Raw genomic sequence first — 22,286 nt, 5'->3', positions numbered from 1 at the left:
CGGAGGTAGTCGAAGAATCATCTTGTATGGATAGCCTTGAAGTGTAAACGAATACTGTCAACGAAAGCCTATACTTTGGTCCCACCCTCTAAAAACAAATCACACCAGTCAGTTGAGGTAGTAATTATGGACAATAATACCTCTACGATCCCTCCTAGAATTAAGATCATGGTCTTCATTAGAAATAAAGTACCTGGCCCCTGAGTGGGGCACTGCATCGCAGTGTCTCTACAGCCCGGGGTTCGATCCCTGGGCTGTAGAGCTGTGTCGTTACATGTTTGGCGGGCGGGGGCGGGCTTAACTTGACTCATCGTGCTCTTGTGGCAGGCCGGGCTCCTGCAGGCTGACTTTGGTTGTCAATTGAGGTGTGTTTCCTCCAACACATTGGAGCGGGTGTTTAAACAAGCGCCATTTTTTCCGGTTCATATTTCGAAGGACGCATGACTCGACCTTTGCCTCCGCCGAGCCCGTTGGGGACTTGCAGCGATGAGACAAGATCGTAATCACGAAAATGGGGCTACGTCTTTTTAATATAAATATATATATATATATATATATATATATATATAAAGTGCCCACTCCCACTGTGGTCAGATGGAAACAGCCCGATCTAAATTAGATCGTGCATATCGAAATAAAGATATTTATGAAGAGATATCGTCCCAAAAAGGGTTATCCTGTTCCCACGTCAAATGCCAGCGCAGAATAAAACATTATTATAGGAGTGTTATAGGAGTGGGGACGGGAGAACCGAGGGACCATCCCACCACCTGCCCACCTTTCATTCTGGACAGTGCTGTGGAGGATGGAGATATTCAACTGCCCAGCACTTTATTCACTTTTTATTTGTCATGTGAAGAATGGTCTAATATAGTTGCTGTATCAGATATTAAGCATCAGGGCCCAAGTGTCATTTGTATTAATTGTATTTTGTACACACATCCAAATGCTCATCTTGTTTGTTCGGTGTCTTTTTTTAGGTGGGCGGGAGAGATTCTCTGAATATTCATTTGTGTGGCTGTGGACAGGTCGAAGTTATCGGGGCAGTATTAAGCCCGGGTTTAAATCGTTGGATAGCCAAAGTAGGCTGTATTGATGGGAGTATACAACCGTTGATGATAAAAATCGAATCAAATTTTATTTGTCACATACACATGGTTAGCAGATGTTAATGCGAGTGTAGCGAAATGCTTGTGCTTCTCGTTCCGACAATGCAGTAATAACCAACAAGTAATCTAACTAACAATTCCAAAACTACTGTCTTATACACAAAAGTGTAAGGGTATAAAGAATATGTACATAAAGATATATGAATGAGTGATGGTACAGAGCAGCATAGGCAAGATACAGTAGATGGTCTCGAGTACAGTATATACATATGAGATGAGTATGTAAACAGAGTGGCATAGTTAAAGTGGCTAGTGATACATGTATTACATAAGGATGCAGTAGATGATAGAGTACAGTATATACGTATACATATGAGATGAATAAGGGTATGGAAACATTATATTAGGTAGCATTGTTTAAAGTGGGTAGTGATATATTTTACATCATTTCCCATCAATTCCCATTATTAAAGTGGCTGAAGTTGAGTCAGTGTGTTGGCAGCAGCCACTCAATGTTAGTGGTGGCTGTTTAACAGTCTGATGGCCTTGAGATAGAAGCTGTTTTTCAGTCCCTCGGTCCCAGCTTTGATGCACCTGTACTGACCTCGCCTTCTGGATGATAACGGGGTGAACAGGCAGTGGCTCGGGTGGTTGTTGTCCTTGATGATCTTTATGGCCTTCCTGTAACATCGGGTGGTGTAGGTGTCCTGGAGGGCAGGTAGTTTGCCCCCGGTGATGCGTTGTGCAGACCTCACTACCCTCTGGAGAGCCTTACGGTTGAGGGCGGAGCAGTTGCCGTACCAGGCGGTGATACAGCCCGCCAGGATGCTCTCGATTGTGCATCTGTAGAAGTTTGTGAGTGCTTTTGGTGACAAGCCAAATTTCTTCAGCCTCCTGAGGTTGAAGAGGCGCTGATGCGCCTTCTTCACGATGCTGTCTGTGTGAGTGGACCAATTCAGTTTGTCTGTGATGTGTATGCCGAGGAACTTAAAACTTACTACCCTCTCCACTACTGTTCCATCAATGTGGATAGGGGGGTGTTCCCTCTGCTGTTTCCTGAAGTCCACAATCATCTCCTTAGTTTTGTTGACGTTGAGTGTGAGGTTATTTTCCTGACACCACACTCCGAGGGCCCTCACCTCCTCCCTGTAGGCCGTCTCGTCGTTGTTGGTAAAAGTGTGGCGTTTTCTGTCGATTTCTACAGCTTGTGTCACAAAGGGGAGGTCTAAGGGAGGTTGGATTCATTTGCATACAGGGAGGGAATCAGGGAATAATCCGGTCACAATGTGAACAGATACAGTGCCTTGCGAAAGTATTCGGCCCCCTTGAACTTTGCGACCTTTTGCCACATTTCAGGCTTCAAACATAAAGATATAAAACTGTATTTTTTTGTGAAGAATCAACAACACGTGGGACACAATCATGAAGTGGAACGACATTTATTGGATATTTCAAACTTTTTTAACAAATCAAAAACTGAAAAATTGGGCGTGCAAAATTATTCAGCCCCTTTACTTTCAGTGCAGCAAACTCTCTCCAGAAGTTCAGTGAGGATCTCTGAATGATCCAATGTTGACCTAAATGACTAATGATGATAAATACAATCCACCTATGTGTAATCAAGTCTCCGTATAAATGCACCTGCACTGTGATAGTCTCGGAGGTCCGTTAAAAGTGCAGAGAGCATCATGAAGAACAAGGAACACACCAGGCAGGTCCGAGATACTGTTGTGAAGAAGTTTAAAGCCGGATTTGGATACAAAAAGATTTCCCAAGCTTTAAACATCCCAAGGAGCACTGTGCAAGCGATAATATTGAAATGGAAGGAGTATCAGACCACTGCAAATCTACCAAGACCTGGCCGTCCCTCTAAACTTTCAGCTCATACAAGAAGAAGACTGATCAGAGATGCTGCCAAGAGGCCCATGATCACTCTGGATGAACTGCATAGATCTACAGCTGAGGTGGAAGACTCTGTCCATAGGACAACAATCAGTCGTATATTGCACAAATCTCGCCTTTATGGAAGAGTGGCAAGAAGAAAGCCATTTCTTAAAGATATCCATAAAAAGTGTTGTTTAAAGTTTGCCACAAGCCACCTGGGAGACACACCAAACATGTGGAAGAAGGTGCTCTGGTCAGATGAAACCAAAATTGAACAATGCAAAATGTTATGTTTGGCGTAAAAGCAACACAGCTCATCGCCCTGAACACACCATACCCACTGTCAAACATGGTGGTGGCAGCATCATGGTTTGGGCCTGCTTCTCTTCAGCAGGGACAGGGAAGATGGTTAAAATTGATGGGAAGATGGATGGAGCCAAATACAGGACCTTTCTGGAAGAAAACCTGATGGAGTCTGCAAAAGACCTGAGACTGGGACGGAGATTTGTCTTCCAACAAGACAATGATCCAAAACATAAAGCAAAATCTACAATGGAATGGTTAAAAAATAAACATATCCAGGTGTTAGAATGACCAAGTCAAAGAATCTGTGGAAAGAGAATCTGTGGAAAGAACTGAAAACTGCTGTTCACAAATGCTCTCCATCCAACCTCACTGAGCTCGAGCTATTTTGCAAGGAGGAATGGGAAAAAATTTCAGTCTCTTAATGTGCAAAACTGATAGAGACATACCCCAAGCGACTTACAGCTGTAATCGCAGCAAAAGGTGGTGCTACAAAATATTAACTTAAGGGGGCTGTTTTTGATTTGTTAAAAAAGTTTGAAATATCCAATAAATGTCGTTCCACTTCATGATTGTGTCCCACTTGTTGTTGATTCTTCACAAAAAATACAGTTTTATATTGTTATGTTTGAAGCCTGAAATGTGGCAAAAGGTCGCAAAGTTCAAGGGGGCCGAATACTTTCGCAAGGCACTGTACGAGACCCATTTTATTACCATGTGCAGATGCAACAAATCTCGATCGGATAGTGATCGGATCATATTGATCGGGCGATGACAACCACATGATAATGCAAGGTGTAACCACAGCTAGAGAGAGAGAGAGAGAGAGAGAGAGAGAGAGAGAGAGAGAGAGAGGGGGGGAGGGGGGAAAGAAAGGAAGAGAGAAAGACTCACTCTTCACTCAGTCTTCTTAGTCCAATCACACGTCATATTTTCATGCAAGAAAAGAAGGAAAACATTTAGACAGTGATGTAATGTACTTAAGTAACAATGATTTCAAGTACTACTTAAGTCGTTTTTTGGGTTATCTATACTTTGCTTTACTATTTATATTTTTTGACAACTTTTACTTTTACTCCACTACATTCCTAAAGAAAATAATGTGCTTTTCACTCCATACATTTTCCCTGACACACAAAAGTACTTACATTTTGGATGCGTAAAATAGTCTAATTCACGCGCTTATTATCAAGAGAACATCTCTGGTCATCCCTTCTGCCTTTGATCTGGCAGACTCACTAAACACAGGGGCGGCAGGTAGCCTAGTGGTTAGAGCGTTGGGCCAGTAACCCGAAAGGTTGCTAGATCAAATCCCAGAGCTGTCAGTAAAAATCTGTCATTCTGCTCCTGAACAAGACAGTTAATAATCTGTAGTTAACCCACTGTTCCTAGGCTGTCATTGTAAATAAGAATTAGTTCTTAACTGACTTCCCTAGTTAAATAAAGGTTTAAAAAAACACACAAATGCTTAGTTTGTGAGTTATGTCTGTCTGTTGAAGTGTGCCCCTGGCTATCTATTACTAAAATATTAACAATTGTGCTGTGTGGGTTGCTTAATATAAGACAATTGAAATTATTGAATTTTTGACACTTAAGAATATTTTAGCGATTACATTTACCTTTGATACTTAAGTATATTTAAAAACCAAATACTTTTAGACTTTTACTCAAGTAGTATTTCAATTGGAGACTTTCCTTTGTACTCGAGTCATTTTCTATGACAATTGGATACTTTCCCCACCACTGCATTTAAACCCCTTAGAGATCAAAGTAAAGGTTCATGTCAAACTGACCTGCGGTGTAAAGCAGTGGAGGATCCTGAGGGGACGACGGATCATAATAATGGATACCATTCCACCATTACCACGAGCCCATCCTCCCCGATGAAGGCGCCACCAGCCTCCTGTGGTGCAAAAGTCATTTCTGATGATTCATTGTCCGTATGACATTTCTTAACCGATAAGACCAAACACCCTGATCTATATTTTATATGGTGAGTTTATAGAGGTATGTTTTCGACCTATTTAAGTGTGCGGAGGATGCTTCAAGGCCAGTTAGGCATAGCAGCTACAAGGACCAATACACTCGTCAGATGACTGAATCAAGATTCAACCACAGAGCACGAGAGACAGAGAGAGAAAAAGAGAGAGGGTGGAGTGCTGCTCTTTACCGCCCTCCCGTGGCATCTCAGGTCTTTAATGTGGCTACTCAGAGTACAAGGTAGGGCCTCGAATGAAGGTGGAAAGTTAATCATTTGATTAAAGCATAGAAATGGCATTAGTCATTGTATTTCTGTGGTTAAAAGTAGGGGGGAAGTGGCATCTTCGGCGGTGTAACCTCTACATTCAGCGCCAGGTATTCCTTCTCAGATTGCCAGATGGTTGTGGTTTCTAGAGTAAAGTCTGGGGGTAAATTTTGAGCTAAAGTATCAGTCTTATATCATCTTCTCTATGTCACTTGTGAACATTTTGGTGCTTTATGCCGTTAACAGATGACTTTCTTTTCTTTTACCTCATAGTTGTATGTTTGGGTTGAATGTCTCAACGTCTTGACGCGCGGTATTTCTAATCACGAATGAATGATCATAAATGAACAGACAAACGGCTGACCTTGTGGTTTCTGGTTTGGTTGATCTTTTACTTTGAAATTGAATCTAGATTCCTAGAGTGCCCGTTTTTCACACAGAGGTCCGAAATGAGGAGGAGGAGGATGGTGGTGATGATGGTGACGGTGATGAAGATGACGGGGATGAATCTCCCTCCCCCAGTTATCCCTCCGTTTTTCTAATCGGAACTGTGACAACCTCTCTAAAAGCATAATCGTATTTCTTCATTAATGAGTATTACAAATGGAGTAATATCCCCAGAACGCCACAGAACTGATCTCTGTCTATCAGGGTTATATTTAGTAGATGAAGCCACGGAACTGTCTCTCTCTCTCGGCTAACTCCCTCAGGGCGCACATACTAAGGGTGCATCCCAAATTGCACCCACCCTATTCCTTATATAGTGCACTACCCATAGGGCTTTAGTTAAAAGTGGTGCACTATAAATGGTATAGGGTGCCATTTGGGACGCGCATACAATTCTGCTTGGCAACCAACAGCCAATCCCTGTGACTACACCCTCTTTTCATTTTCCCTCACCCACACGGCAACACTCTGTTCCGAGCTGTGATATACTGTATCTGTGAATTACAAAAGAAGAGATTGGAGGCATGTTGGAACCTGCTTTGGGATGGGCTGTGGGGCTGAGACAGGATTCTAGAATACGCCTTTACAAATGCTCTCGGAATTCTACCTCAGAATGTTTCGAAACACACTTGTCTATCAGTCTCTCAGAGTGGAATATTGGTTTCGGGAAGCTTTTAGAACTTACTTTGACAAAACGGTTTGTGGAATTCTAACTCACAGAAATATATTCCACAGAAGTGAACACGCACACAGAATAATATTCTGCAACATGCTTGTGTAAGCCTGGAGGGTTGAATTCCAGCTGTGTGAATTCCAGAACACACATTTCTAAACTCCCTCTGTTGAGCTGACAACCACCCACTGTTTCTGTAAGGCAATGTTTACCTTTTAGTGTTTCAGTGTTTCAGATCAAGTCATCAAAACCAACCACCGCTCCAACTGACCATTATGCTATGTCCAGTGTGTGTGTGTGTGTGTGTTTGTGTGTTGAGTGCTTGCACATGTGTGCTCTGGCTGAGGTTGGAGGAGGTGGACAGATGCTCAGGGCCCAGGGAGTCAGAACAGCAGGACCATCTGGCCCCACTTAATATAAGACAGTACCGCACGCACACACACACACACACACGCACGCACGCACGCACGCACACACACACACACACACACACACGCTAGACATACACACACACTGGACGGACATACACACACACACATTGGACATACATGCACACATGCACACACATGCGCGCACACACTTGCGCCCACACTTGCGCCCACACACACACACACACACACACACTAATGGGCTACTTATTCACTGTTAAACATTAGAGGTTAAACAAAGGCTAAAGGGGGCAAGGATGTAAAGTCAATGAGTTAAATCATAGAGAGAAGTCTGAGAGCTGAGGCTAAAGAACACTGAGAAGTAATTACTGTATTCTCTTTTTTACTGACCTTATTCCCTGAGAAAGGGGAAATGGAATGCTCTTGTTTGAGAGAAATGTCTCTCGTCTTCCTAATCTGTAAACCACCGATAGAGAGGGACACACATAAACATACACACACACACACACACACACACACACACACACACACACACACACACACACACACACACACACACACACACACACACACACACACACACACACACACACACACACACACACACGAGGATTGACCAGTACATGTTTACCTCTCCCCCAGAGTGTGTTTAGATTAGAACCCACCTGCAACACTCTAAAGTAGAACATTCTAACATTCTAGGTCACAGCGTTTCATATCAGAGCTGGACAGAGAAGCCAAACCCGCGTCTTAAGTTTGACAGTGTGTGCAGGCTGAAATGTGTGTGTTTAGACAGAGAAGACCGATACAGATTGAGTTGTATAGGGTTGCAACATTTCCTCTTAGGAGCATTTCCGGATTTCCTGCCTTTGCCTCCTGATTCTGGGGAATCTTCCATATGGGATTTCTGGAAAAGCTGGGGATTTGGGGAAAACAACCCTTTTTAGCAAACCTAGACAAAGGACGGACACAGAGTTGTAAGTTCAGGTTGATTTACAGTCAGGTTTTGCTGTAGTCCAGCAACCCAGGTTGTGGGATTTTATTTTATGAACCCCAAGGTTCTTACTAATGCTTTTGATCTGGCATAGTTCTGTTGGGCTATTCTGTGTGTGTGTGTGTATGTGTGTGTGTGTGTGTGTGTGTGTGTGTGTGTGTGTGTGTGTGTGTGTGTGTGTGTGTGTGTGTGTGTGTGTGTGTGAGCACGCAGGTGCGTGCGTGTCCCACCCCAGTCTCCCTCATGGTTTCTCGTGAGCCAGGTTTTTCACCACGGTTACCATTAGTAGCTTTTTCATGTGTTCTCTTTGTCATATGACTGACTGTATAACTAACTGTCCTAAAGACACAGTTCACACAGGAACGTATGTGCATTCGTGTGTGTGTGTGTGTGTGTGTGTGTGTGTGTGTGTGTGTGTGTGTGTGTGTGTGTGTGTGTGTGTGTGTGTGTGTGTGTGTGTGTGTGTGTGTGTGTGCGTGTAAGAACTTAAACGTGTACATTTCCAACCCTGGATTGAACAATTGGATTACTAGACTAAATCCTTAAAACATCTAGTTATGAATAACATTTGACAGAGGTTTGCCTTAGAGGCTGTACAGTGTTTGTGTTTTCTTAAGAGATATCTACAAGCACAGATCTAGGATCAGCTTACTCTCCATCAATCCTAACCATAACTATTACGGAAAAAGAAAAAGACACTGATCCTAGATCAGCGTGTAGCTGAACTTTATTCTAGCAGCAACTTCATTCTGCTTCCATGGATATGATCTGGGAGAGATTTAGTACCTGTAACAGTCTACTGTTCTTGGCGTATTTTCAGTTCTCTCTCTCATTTTATTTTTTCATTGGCTGAGAGCAGTGGTCGTTGTCGGAATAATCTAGAGAATTCCTGGACATTTCATTGTGATTCCAGGATGGTTTAAAAAAATAATCATAACAATTTTTTATTTAACCTTTATTTAACCAGGTAGGCTAGTTGAGAACAAGTTCTCATTTACAACTATGACCTGGCCAAGATAAGGCAAAGCAGTGCGACACAAACAACAACACAGAGTTACAAATGGGATAAACAAACATACAGTCAATAACACAATAGGAAAAATGTCTGTATAGAGTGTGTGCAAATGAGGTAAGATGAGGGAGGTATAAGGCAATAAATAGGCCATAGTGGCGAAATAATTACAATTGAGCAATTAAACACTGGAGTGATAGATGTGCAGAAGATGAATGTGAAGTAGAAATACTGGGGTGCAAAGGAGCAAAAAAAAACCATTATGCCACTGTGGTGAGGTATGCGTGCACACGTGTGTGTGTGTTCGTGGGTGTGTTTAGTGGCAGGGGTTTCCTCCTAGTCTTTTGGTCACTTCACTTCAAACAACACCAAGTGGCACCCTATTCCCTACACAGTGCACTACTTTTGATCACGGTCCGAAGGGCTCTGGTCAAAATGAGGGCACTATGTAGGGAATAGAGGGTGCCATTTGGGATGCCCACAGAGAATTCCCAAGGAAAATATTATGTTTGAACATCCTTGTCTTGGTAGAACCTTGTAATAGTAAATATCAAGCAGTGATGAAAGCACTAAAATCCTCCAAAGTTCGGAAAATGCCAACTCAGTTTAAATACAAAACATGTTATACACTGGCAAGTACTGGCAAGCACTGGCAAGCGCTGGCAAGTAGTGGCAAGCCCTGGCAAGCACTGGCAAGCACTGGCGCATGTGCAAGCACTCTCTCTTTTGCACACACACACCGTGAAATTCTGTTTACGGGTGGGGTGGGTAAGTCGCGGCTACTATCCCTCCGATTCTGTAGAAGAGTGGTGTCATTGTGCAGTGCATGCTGACTGTGTGTGTGTGTTTGTAGTGTGTCTGTGTTTGTGCGTGTGTGCGTGCGTGTGTGCGTGCGTGTTTGTGTGTGTGTGTGTGTGTGTGTGTTTGTGTGTGTGTGTGTGTGTGTGTGTGTGTGTGCGTGTGTGTGTGTGTGCGTGTGTGTGTGTGTGTGTGTGTGTGTGTGTGTGTGTGTGTGTGTGTGTGTGTGTGTGTGTGTGTGTGTGTGTGTGTGTGTGTGTGTGTGTGTTTATCAGGGCAGGGCTGGGTAAAGATGTGTAATCATCAGTCAGTCTTTGATGAGTGGGGGAATTCCAGTCTGGTCTCGCTAATTCCCACTGTACATGCCTTCCGCTCCTCTCCCCCTTCTCACCCCTCTCCACCACCTCTGTCCTTTACAATGTGCTCCAACTTCAGTCTATGTAGCCAAGTTACGCTAGCTCTATGTATAGAACAGGCATTTCTATGTACCTGGCAGTATCCTCTCGAACTCTCTGTTTGTGCATAGTTGTACATCTCCATGTCAAAGTGTTGCCAATATTTCCCTTTAGTTTCCAAGCCCTTTGGAGAAGTTATTTTATGGAACATGCATGGATTCTATCGAGATTCTAACTGATGAGAAGAACGTTCTAAGAATTCCCTCCTGACAGGCCGAAGAACTTTCTTGAAGCTCCCTCCTAATCAGGCCGAAGAACATTCTAGACGAGAGAATATGAGAGTGTAGTGGGGGGGGGGGGGGGGAATAAGGTGAATTAAAAAGGGAGAAAGGGGAGGGGGACACATTGCTAGAGCTCACTGACCCCCCCTGACTGGATTACATGCCCCAGTGGTGCAGTGTGGGGGGGGGGGGTTGATGGCTCGAGGGCAGGGCGTGGGAGAGACAGACAGCATTGAACTGAAGCAGACCAGATACTAATCAGGGATCCAGAGCTTGTAAAAACACCCCCGATAACAGACGGACGCTTACACACACACTCGCTCATCTAGGGAGGTGCAGAGGGTGTGTGTGTTTGCATACCCGAAGTGGCTGCCAGTTCTGCCAAGCCCTTAGATGCCCTCTGACTGCCCCCCCCCCCCCCCCCCCCCCACTCCCCGTCTCCTGATACGACCCCAAAGGGGCAGGGTAGGGGGACAGAGAAGGCCTAACATGGACCTTTAGGCCTTGAGGTGGGCTATGAGTTTGTTTTTTGAAATCACAAACATTTGTGATCTACATGGCCAACCTTGCCCTGACCCACTTCTTGTGTCTCTTCATGTTAACGCTGGTCCTCATTCAACTCCTCCCGTACACTTTCTCACTCTCAAATCAAATCAAAGTTTATCGGTCACGTACACAGATTTGCAGATGTTATCGCAGGTGCAGTGAAATGCTTGTGTTTCCAGCTCCAACAGTGCAGCTATACCTAGCAATAAATACAAAAATATACACTTAATACACTTTTTTTATAATACATTATATAGGATGAGGCATTACTAGAACAGTATATACATATAAAGATAAAACAGTATGCAAACAGTATGCAAACATGATTAAAGTGACCAGTGTTCCATGACTACATATGTAGGGCAACAGTCTAAGGTGCAGGGTTGAGTACCGGGTGATGGCCGGATAGTAACAGACTAAAGCTCAGGGCAGGATACTGGGCAGAGGCCGGATAGTAACAGACTAAAGTTCAGGGCAGGGTACTGGGCGGAGGCCGGATAGTAACAGACTAAAGTTCAGGGCAGGGTACTGGGCGGAGGCCGGCTAGTAACAGACTATAGTTCAGGGCAGGGTACTGGGCGGAGGCCGTATAGTAACAGACTAAAGTTCAGGGCAGAGTACTGGGCGGAGGCCGGCTAGTAACAGACTAAAGTTCAGGGCAGGGTACTGGGCAGAGGCCGGATAGTAACAGACTATAGTTCAGGGCAGGGTACTGGGCGGAGGCCGGATAGTAACAGACTAAAGCTCAGGGCAGGGTACTGGGCGGAGGCCGGATAGTAACAGACTAAAGTTCAGGGCAGGGTACTGGGTGGAGGCCAGATAGTAACAGACTAAAACTCAGGGCAGGGTACTGGGCGGAGGCCGGATAGTAACAGACTAAAGTTCAGGGCAGGGTACTGGGCGGAGGCCGTATAGTAACAGACTATAGTTCAGGGCAGGGTACTGGGCGGAGGCTGGCGAGTAACAGACTAAAGTTCGGGGCAGGGTACTGGGCGGAGGCCGTATAGTAACAGACTAAAGTTCGGGGCAGGGTACTGGGCGGAGGCCGGATAGTAACAGACTAAAGTTCAGGGCAGGGTACTGGGCGGAGGCCGTATAGTAACAGACTATAGTTTAGGGCAGGGTACTGGGCGGAGGCTGGCGAGTAACAGACTAAAGTTCGGGGCAGGGTACTGGGCGGAGGCCGGATAGTAACAGACTAAAGTTCAGGGCAGGGTACTGGGCGGAGGCCGTATAGTAACAGACTATAGTTCAGGGCAGGGTACTGGGCGGAGGCCGGCGAGTAACAGACTAAAGTTTGGGGCAGGGTACTGGGCGGAGGCCGATAGTAACAGACTAAAGTTCAGGGCAGGGTACTGGGCGGAGGCCGGATAGTAACAGACTAAAGTTCAGGGCAGGGTACTGGGCGGATGCCGGATAGTAACAGACTAAAGTTCGGGGCAGGGTACTGGGCGGAGGCCGTATAGTAACAGACTAAAGTTCGGGGCAGGGTACTGGGCGGAGGCCGGATAGTAACAGACTAAAGTTCAGGGCAGGGTACTGGGCGGAGGCCGTATAGTAACAGACTATAGTTCAGGGCAGGGTACTGGGCGGAGGCTGGCGAGTAACAGACTAAAGCTCAGGGCAGGGTACTGGGCGGAGGCCGGATAGTAACAGACTAAAGTTCAGGGCAGGGTACTGGGCGGAGGCCGTATAGTAACAGACTATAGTTCAGGGCAGGGTACTGGGCGGAGGCTGGCGAGTAACAGACTAAAGTTCAGGGCAGGGTACTGGGCGGAGGCCGTATAGTAACAGACTAAAGTTCAGGGCAGGGTACTGGGCGGAGGCCGGCGTATAGTAACAGACTAAAGTTCAGGGCAGGGTACTGGGCGGAGGCCGGATAGTAACAGACTAAAGTTCAGGGCAGGGTACTGGGCGGAGGCCGTATAGTAACAGACTAAAGTTCAGGGCAGGGTACTGGGCGGAGGCCGTATAATAACAGACTATAGTTCAGGGCAGGGTACTGGGCGGAGGCCGTATAGTAACAGACTATAGTTCAGGGCAGGGTACTGGGCGGAGGCCGTATAGTAACAGACTAAAGTTCAGGGCAGGGTACTGGGCGGAGGCCGTATAGTAACAGACTATAGTTCAGGGCTGGGTACTGGGCGGAGGCCGTATAGTAACAGACTAAAGTTCAGGGCAGGGTACTGGGCGGAGGCCGTATAGTAACAGACTATAGTTCAGGGCAGGGTACTGGGCGGAGGCCGTATAGTAACAGACTATAGTTCAGGGCAGGGTACTGGGCGGAGGCCGGCTAGTAACAGACTAAAGTTCAGGGCAGGGTACCGGGCGGAGGCCGGCTAGTAACAGACTACAGTTCAGGGCAGGGTACTGGGCTGAGGCCGTATAATAACAGACTATAGTTCAGGGCAGGGTACTGGGCGGAGGCCGTATAGTAACAGACTAAAGTTCAGGGCAGGGTACTGGGCGGAGGCCGGATAGTAACAGACTATAGTTCAGGGCAGGGTACTGGGCGGAGGCCGGATAGTAACAGACTATGGTTCAGGGCAGGGTACTGGGCGGAGGCCGGATAGTAACAGACTATGGTTCAGGGCAGGGTACTGGGCGGAGGCCGGCTAGTGGTGACTGTTTAACAGTCTAATGGCCTGGAGCTATAAGCTGTTTTTCAGTCTCGTCCCAGCTTTAATTCACCTGCTGTATACTGTCTCCACCTTCTAGACGGTAGCGGGGTAAACAGGCCGTGGCTCGAGGTGGCTGAGGTACTCGAAGATCTTCTTGACCTTCCTGTGTCCCTGGGTGCTGTAGATGTCCTGGATTGCAGGCAGTCTGCCCCCGGTGATGCGTTGGGCTGACGGCACCACCCTCTGGAGAGCCCAGCGATTGCTGACAGTGTAATTTGCTGTACCAGGCGGTGATACAGCCCAACGGGATGCTCTCAATGGGGCCAAGCTGAATTTATTCAGCCTCCTGATGCTGTCTGTGTGAAGGGACCCATTTCAGGTTGTCAGTGATGTGCACGCCATGGAACTTAAAGCTTTCCATCCACTCCACGGCAGCCCCTGTAGTCCACGATCAGCTCCTTGGTTTTGTTGACGTTGAGGGAGAGGTTATTCTCCTGGCACCACTCCATCAGGGCCCTCACCTCCTCCCTGTGGTCTCAGTGTGGCTGAGGGGAAGCAAGTGAGGACAACAGATATGGATATGGATGAATGTAATATGTCCGTCAACACTCCAGCCAGCTGCTCTGCACATGCTTTGAGGACATGGCTTGGGATGCCGTCTAGGCCGGCAGCCTTGCGGGGGTTAACACGTTTAAATGACTTACTCACGTTGGCCACGGAGAATGAGAGCACACAGTCTTCGTAGACGTCGGGGGCCCGCGTCGGCAGCTCACTTCGGCAGCACGATGTTGTGTGTGTTCTCTCTCCCTATCTCTTTCTCTCTCTCTCTCTCTCTCTCTCGCTCTCTTTCTCTCTCTCTCTCGCTCTTTCTCTCTCTCTTATTTCACCCTCCCTGTTATTGCCCTTACAGACATGTGTTATATCATTACCAGGAAACCATTTAACAGTCGGTTAGTGTTTGAGCCCTGGCCAAGCCCCGATGGGTCTTTATAACTACCCCAATTAGACAACGCCGCAGGCGGGAACAGAGAGAGAGAGAGCTCAGGGGGGGAACAGAGAGAGAGAGAGAGAGAGAGAGAGAGAGGGTGTGGAGACAGAAAGACTGAAAGAATCAAAGAGCGCGAGATTAAGAGAGTGAGAGAGAAAAGGGATAGAGGAAGTCTGAGGTCAGAATATAATTGAATATGATATGAAAGTGACATTTCCCTACATCATACTTCCAGGTCATCTTGACTAGGCTTCAAGATTATATCATCAAATTCACCAAAACTTGGTCATTTCAGATACACTGTATATTTAAAATGATACTTGCATTGTAAGAACCTGTTAGTGACAGACATATTGATGTGTTTTAAATTAGATAATGCTGTTTTTTTTTTACTGAACATTGCCAGCCGGTACATAATAAAAAATAAAAAATATTATAATAATAATTGTAGGCCGGCAAGCTGCCAAAAGTGAGACCTATACAGCTGGAGGGAGTTGTGGTTCATGTGAGGAGTTCTAATGAAAATGTTGTAGCTTTTCGTCTTTGTGCTTCTTCTTGGCCGTCAAATATGCTGAAAAGTACATTCACTCGGAAACACCTATAGGTGTACATTGTAATATACAGGTAACTTGAGTAAATGAGGGATACAAAGTATATTGAAGCAGGTGCTTCCACACAGGTGTAGTTCCTGATTTAATTAGGCAATTAGACTCCCATCATGCTTAGAGTCATGTAAAAAAAAAAAAAAAAATGTCCAGTTGCCCATTATTTTGGTTACCATGGTAGAAGAAGAGATCTCAGTTACTTTGAAAGGTGGGTCTCAAAGGAGCATAAAGGAGTTTAAAGTGTGTGTGTGTGTGCGTGCGTGCGTGCGTGCGTCACCAGATCTCAACCCAATTGAACGCTTAAAGGAGATTCTGGCGCGCTGCCTGAGACAGCATTTTCCACCACCCCATTTTGTAATTTCTTGTGGAAGAAGGGTGTCAACATCCCTCCAATCAAATTCCAGACACATCAAATGTTATTTGTCACATGCACTGAGTACAACCTTGCCGTGAAATGTTTCCTTAAGAGTTTTTAAAAAATGAAGTAAGTAAGACAAATTTGCTAAATAAACTTAAGGAAAAACACAACAAAATAACTATAATGAGGCTATATACAAAGGGTACTGGCACCGAGTTAAGAGGTACAGGTTAGTTGAGGTAATGGAGGTAATTGAGGTACATGTAGGTAGGGGTAAAGTGACTATGCATAGATAAGACTTGTAGAATCTATGTCAAGGTGCATCGAAGCTGTTCTGGTGGCTCCTCGTGGCATAACACCCTAAATGACTTAAATGTAAATGTAAAATGTAAGACACTTAATGTTGGTGTTTCCTTTATTTTGGCAGTTACCTGTACATCTTTATATGGCCGTGTTTCCACGACTTTCACAATGGAAATTTGAGGTTCTTGCTTGTCCTACAAAACGAGGATCCAGGAAGTGTCACTTTCGTACCGTATAGAACTTGGCGTTTCACTTTAACGTTATTGTTACTTGATTCATAGTTTTACTATAGAACTCAGAGTGAAAAGTATGTTGCCAGGGAAATTGTCGTGAACATGACTCCTCACACACGAGGAGGTCGAGAAGGCCAGATGGTATAACGTCGTAGCTACATTACAGCATTACAGCTCAGACCCGGTGTTATGAGTTAGTCTGTTGGCTCAGAACTTTTTGTGACTTCCTATCCACTTCTTCCTTTCCCTCTCCTTCTGACAACCTGATACACTTGACATTTACACCAGTGACATTCTACGACAGTCACTCAGGGGATAGTAACACACACACACACACACACACACACACACACACACACGGCGCAGTTTCTCTAGAGATAAATCAGATCGAGCTCGAACTGTGCGATGTAGTACAGAGTTGTAGTTTCCAAAAGGCCAATATTCGACATAGTTTATCGCAGAAAACGAGGTAATTAACTACAATGCCCATAATCCATTGCGTTACTTGTCCGGTCTGCGTGTTCCTTTGACGCCTGCTACGTTAGGTTAGTGTGGGGCAGACATGGAGAGAAGAGACAGGAGAATGTGAGATTGAGAGGAATAGAGAGCAGTTGCTTGGCGACGTATCTACCTGAAAATACATGATCTAAGTTGGATTTGATTGTTGGTATTCAGCATAGTTGGTATTCAGCATAGTTGGTATTCAGCATAGTTGGTATTCAGCATAGTTGGTATTCAGCATAGTTGGTATTCAGCATAGTTGGTATTCAGCATAGTTGGTATTCACCATAGTTGGTATTCACCATAGTTGGTATTCACCATAGTTGGTATTCAGCATAGTTGGTATTCAGCATAGTTGGTATTCAGCATAGTTGGTATTCACCATAGTTGGTATTCACCATAGTTGGTATTCACCATAGTTGGTATTCACCATAGTTGGTATTCAGTCATAATAATATGCCTTATTTAATTTACACAACAATTCATATATTTTATTTAAAGTAAAGTAATGTGAATAAATTGTGGTTAATAAGTGATAATCAGTAATGGGCAGTCACTACCATCATGGGACTTGTTTTATTCTGTGTTGTTACTTCATTCAACCCACATAAGGCATTTAATAATTGAAACCGAAATCGAAAACCGCGATTATTTTTTAATGATGGAACTCATTACATTACATTACATTACATTTAAGTCATTTAGCAGACGCTCTTATCCAGAGCGACTTACAAATTGGTGAATTCACCTTCTGACATCCAGTGGAACAGCCACTTTACAATAGTGCATCTAAATCATTTAAGGGGGGGGGGGGGGTGAGAAGGATTACTTTATCCTATTCTAGGTATTCCTTGAAGAGGTGGGGTTTCAGGTGTCTCTGGAAGGTGGTGATTGACTCCGCTGTCCTGGCGTCGTGAGGGAGTTTGTTCCACCATTGGGGAGCCAGAGCAGCGAACAGTTTTGACTGGGCTGAGCGGGAACTGTACTTCCTCAGTGGTAGGGAGGCGAGCAGGCCAGAGGTGGATGAACGCAGTGCCCTTGTTTGGGTGTAGGGCCTGATCAGAGCCTGGAGGTACTGCGGTGCCGTTCCCCTCACAGCTCCGTAGGCAAGCACCATGGTCTTGTAGCGGATGCGAGCTTCAACTGGAAGCCAGTGGAGAGAGCGGAGGAGCGGGGTGACGTGAGAGAACTTGGAAAGGTTGAACACCAGACGGGCTGCGGCGTTCTGGATGAGTTGTAGGGGTTTAATGGCACAGGCAGGAGCCCAGCCAACAGTGAGTTGCAGTAATCCAGACGGGAGATGACAAGTGCCTGGATTAGGACTTGCGCCGCTTCCTGTGTGAGGCAGGGTCGTACTCTGCGGATGTTGTAGAGCATGAACCTACAGGAACGGGCCACCGCCTTGATGTTAGTTGAGAACGACAGGGTGTTGTCCAGGATCACGCCAAGGTTCTTAGCGCTCTGGGAGGAGGACACAATGGAGTTGTCAACCGTGATGGCGAGATCATGGAACGGGCAGTCCTTCCCCGGGAGGAAGAGCAGCTCCGTCTTGCCGAGGTTCAGCTTGGGGTGGTGATCCGTCATCCACACTGATATGTCTGCCAGACATGCAGAGATGCGATTCGCCACCTGGTCATCAGAAGGGGGAAAGGAGAAGATTAATTGTGTGTCGTCTGCATAGCAATGATAGGAGAGACCATGTGAGGCTATGACAGAGCCAAGTGACTTGGTGTATAGCGAGAATAGGAGAGGGCCTAGAACAGAGCCCTGGGGGACACCAGTGGTGAGAGCGCGTGGCGAGGAGACAGATTCTCGCCACGCAACCTGGTAGGAGCGACCTGTCAGGTAGGACGCAATCCAAGCGTGGGCCGCGCCGGAGATGCCCAACTCAGAAAGGGTGGAGAGGAGGATCTGATGGTTCACAGTATCGAAGGCAGCCGATAGGTCTAGAAGGATGAGAGCAGAGGAGAGAGAGTTAGCTTTAGCAGTGCGGAGTGCCTCCGTGATACAGAGAAGAGCAGTCTCAGTTGAATGACTAGTCTTGAAACCTGACTGATTTGGATCAAGAAGGTCATTCTGAGAGAGATAGCGGGAGAGCTGGCCAAGGACGGCACGTTCAAGAGTTTTGGAGAGAAAAGAAAGAAGGGATACTGGTCTGTAGTTGTTGACATCGGAGGGGCTCTCTTGAAGACGAGTGTAGGTTTTTTCAGAAGGGGTCCTCAAAAAGCACTAATCGCCCAGCACTAGTCAAAAAGACTAATCACAGCACACACACACACACACACACACACCGAGGGAGGGAGACGAATGGTCTGACAGACAGAGGTTGGAGGGAGACGGATGGATACAGAGGGAATGAGGGAGGAGAGGGAGGAGAGAGGCATCCTAGCTGTTGATTAAGTGTTTCCATGTGTGTTGACACAGTGCCAGGCAGGTACTGGACTGCTCTGCCCTGCATGTATGCCAGGCAGGATATTAAACAAATAGGACGCGGGGCAGGAATGTCAAGAGTTATCTAGACTGACAGAGCTGACCAGTGCCCAGAGACACTCTAGGTCCGGACCAAGGTGTCTAACCCAGACCTTAGCCAGACCCAGACGAAGGTAATTGGAAACCCAGAAAAGAGTACCAAAACAAGCTTAAACTAGGGAGAGGGGTTCCCTGATGGTAGAGGTTAGGTCTCAAGACCTACAGTACTGTTGAGATAAAGGATCTGCTATGTCTGTGAAGGCCCTGCCCTCTTTCCCTTATTGTCTACGGCTCACTGGATACCCAGGCTAGAGATCATTACTTATTTAGAATGTGTACAGAGAGAGAGAGAGATGAATGGTAGGCCCAAGCTTCTACATGGGACATTGTATCAAATCAAATGTATTTGTCACATACACATGGTTAGCAGATGTTAATGCGAGTGTAGCCAAGTGCTTGTGCTTCTAGTTCCGACAATGCAGTAATAACCAACAAGTAATCTAGCTAACAATTCCAAAATTACTACCTTATAGACACAAGTGTAAGGGGATAAAGAATATGTACATAAAGATATATGAATGAGTGATGGTACAGAGCGGCATAGGCAAGATACAGTAGATGGTATTGAGTACAGTACATACATATGAGATGAGTATGTAAACAAAGTGGCATAGTTAAAAGTGGCTAGTGATACATGTAAAGATGCAGTAGATGATATAGAGTACAGTATATACGTATACATATGAGATGAATGATGTAGGGTATGTAAATATTATTTTAGGTAGCATTGTTTAAAGTGGCTAGTGATATATTTTACATTTCCCATCAATTCCCATTATTAAAGTGGCTGGAGTTGAGTCAGTGTGTTGGCAGCAGCCACTGTCACGTGCGCCGAATACAGCAACTGTAGACTTTACCGCAAAATGCTCACTTACAAGCACTTTCCCAACAATACAGTTCAAAGTTATGAAAATGTCCAAGTAGATCAAAAATGTAATAGTAATACAATATAATAACACAATAACATAACAATAACGAGGCCATATGCAGTACCGAGTCAGTGTACTGGGGTACGAGCTACTTGGGGTGATTGATTGAAGTAATATGTACAGTACATGTAGGTTTGGTTAGGTGATTGATTGATTGAAGTACTATGTACATGTAGGTTTGGTTAGGTGATTGATTGATTGAAGTACTATGTACATGTATGTTTGGTTAGGTGATTGATTGATTGAAGTACTATGTACATGTAGGTTTGGTTAGGTGATTGATTGAAGTACTATGTACATGTAGGTTTGGTTAGGTGATTGATTGAAGTACTATGTACATGTAGGTTTGGTTAGGTGATTGATTGATTGAAGTACTATGTACATGTATGTTTGGTTAGGTGATTGATTGATTGAAGTACTATGTACATGTAGGTTTGGTTAGGTGATTGATTGAAGTACTATGTACATGTAGGTTTGGTTAGGTGATTGATTGAAGTACTATGTACATGTAGGTTTGGTTAGGTGATTGATTGAAGTAATATGTACATGTAGGTTTGGTTAGATGATTGATTGAAGTACTATGTACATGTAGGTTTGGTTAGGTGATTGATTGAAGTAATATGTACATGTAGGTTTGGTTAGATGATTGATTGAAGTACTATGTACATGTAGGTTTGGTTAGATGATTGATTGAAGTACTATGTACATGTAGGTTTGGTCAGGTGATTGATTGAAATACAATGTACATGTAGGTTTGGTCAGGTGATTGATTGAAGTACTATGTACATGTAGGTTTGGTTAGGTGATTGATTGAAGTAATATGTACATGTAGGTTTGGTTAGATGATTGATTGAAGTACTATGTACATGTAGGTTTGGTTAGGTGATTGATTGAAGTACTATGTACATGTAGGTTTGGTTAGGTGATTGATTGAAGTAATATGTACATGTAGGTTTGGTCAGGTGATTGATTAAAGTACTATGTACATGTAGGTTTGGTCAGGTGATTGATTGAAGTACTATGTACATGTAGGTTTGGTTAGGTGATTGATTGAAGTACTATGTACATGTAGGTTTGGTCAGGTGATTGATTGAAGTACTATGTACATGTAGGTTTGGTCAGGTGATTGATTGAAGTACTATGTACATGTAGGTTTGGTCAGGTGATTGATTGAAGTACTATGTACATGTAGGTTTGGTTAGATGATTGATTGAAGTAGTCAATCTGTCTGGCCTTGTGGCATTTTGGCGGGTGACAATCCATTCTGATATTTTATTGACATAATAATATTAGCATATGTTTTGTCCTAATTTAAATTAAATTACCATTATATTTGTTATTTTAAAATAAATGTTCCTTGTATTTCGTTTTGAGGTGTCTTTTTGTTTCATGTGTGGATCCACCCGTCATTGTTTGGTCCTATGTGAGCATTTCCGGTTTCAGATTTTTTTTACCTAAAAAATGTTTTACTCTGTAATGTTCGTACTAGTCCAGACAGATGCCGCATTCAAAACAGACGGAAATCTCTGACTGTGTTTAAGACAACTGTGAACTAAATTACTTACTCACGTTGGCCACGGAGAGCGAGAGCACACGGTCCTCGTAGACGTCGGGGGCTCACTTTGGCAGCTTGATGTTGTGTGTGTTCTCCCTCCCTCTCTCTCTCTCTCTCGCTCTCTCTCTCTCTCTCTCCTCTCTCATCTCTCTCACCTCTCTCTCTCTCTCTCTCTCTCTCTCTCTCACCTCTCTCTCTCTCTCCTCTCTCACCTCTCTCTCTCTCTCTCTCACCTCTCTCACCTCTCTCACCTCTCACCTCTCCCTCTCTCTCTTACCTCTCTCATCTCTCTCTCATCTCTCTCTTACCTCTCTCATCTCTCTCTTATCTCTCTCATCTCTCCCCATCCTACAGGCCTGTCATGGCTGTGCAGCGGGATCAAAGTGTGACTGCAGCGGGGTAAAAGGAGGCAAGGTGAGTGTGAAACACACACCTACAGTAATGACCTACTGTAGAAAACAACCATAACATGACACATTATTTCATTGTTTGATTTGTAATGACTCTTTTGTCTGTGTGCTATCTGCAGTTAAGAAGAGTTTGTTAGAACTGTGTGTTCTATGTGTGATGTTCTATGTGTAATGTTCT

The 22,286-nt window shown here is 44.9% G+C and overlaps 1 protein-coding gene across 1 annotated transcript in view; it reads left to right on the top strand.

Moving 5' to 3' along the window:
• Positions 1 to 22,286, top strand: part of LOC135516103 (collagen alpha-5(IV) chain-like) — a 90,251-nt gene that overhangs the window by 19,530 nt on the left and 48,435 nt on the right. Inside the window, 1 exon segment of the mRNA XM_064940143.1 lies at positions 22,053 to 22,112. Coding sequence (XP_064796215.1) covers positions 22,053 to 22,112 — 60 coding nt within the window.

Source organism: Oncorhynchus masou, chromosome 27 (assembly GCF_036934945.1).
Source record: "Oncorhynchus masou masou isolate Uvic2021 chromosome 27, UVic_Omas_1.1, whole genome shotgun sequence".
Taxonomy (NCBI): Eukaryota; Metazoa; Chordata; class Actinopteri; order Salmoniformes; family Salmonidae; genus Oncorhynchus; species Oncorhynchus masou.
This window is presented reverse-complemented; position numbering and strand designations above follow the sequence as displayed.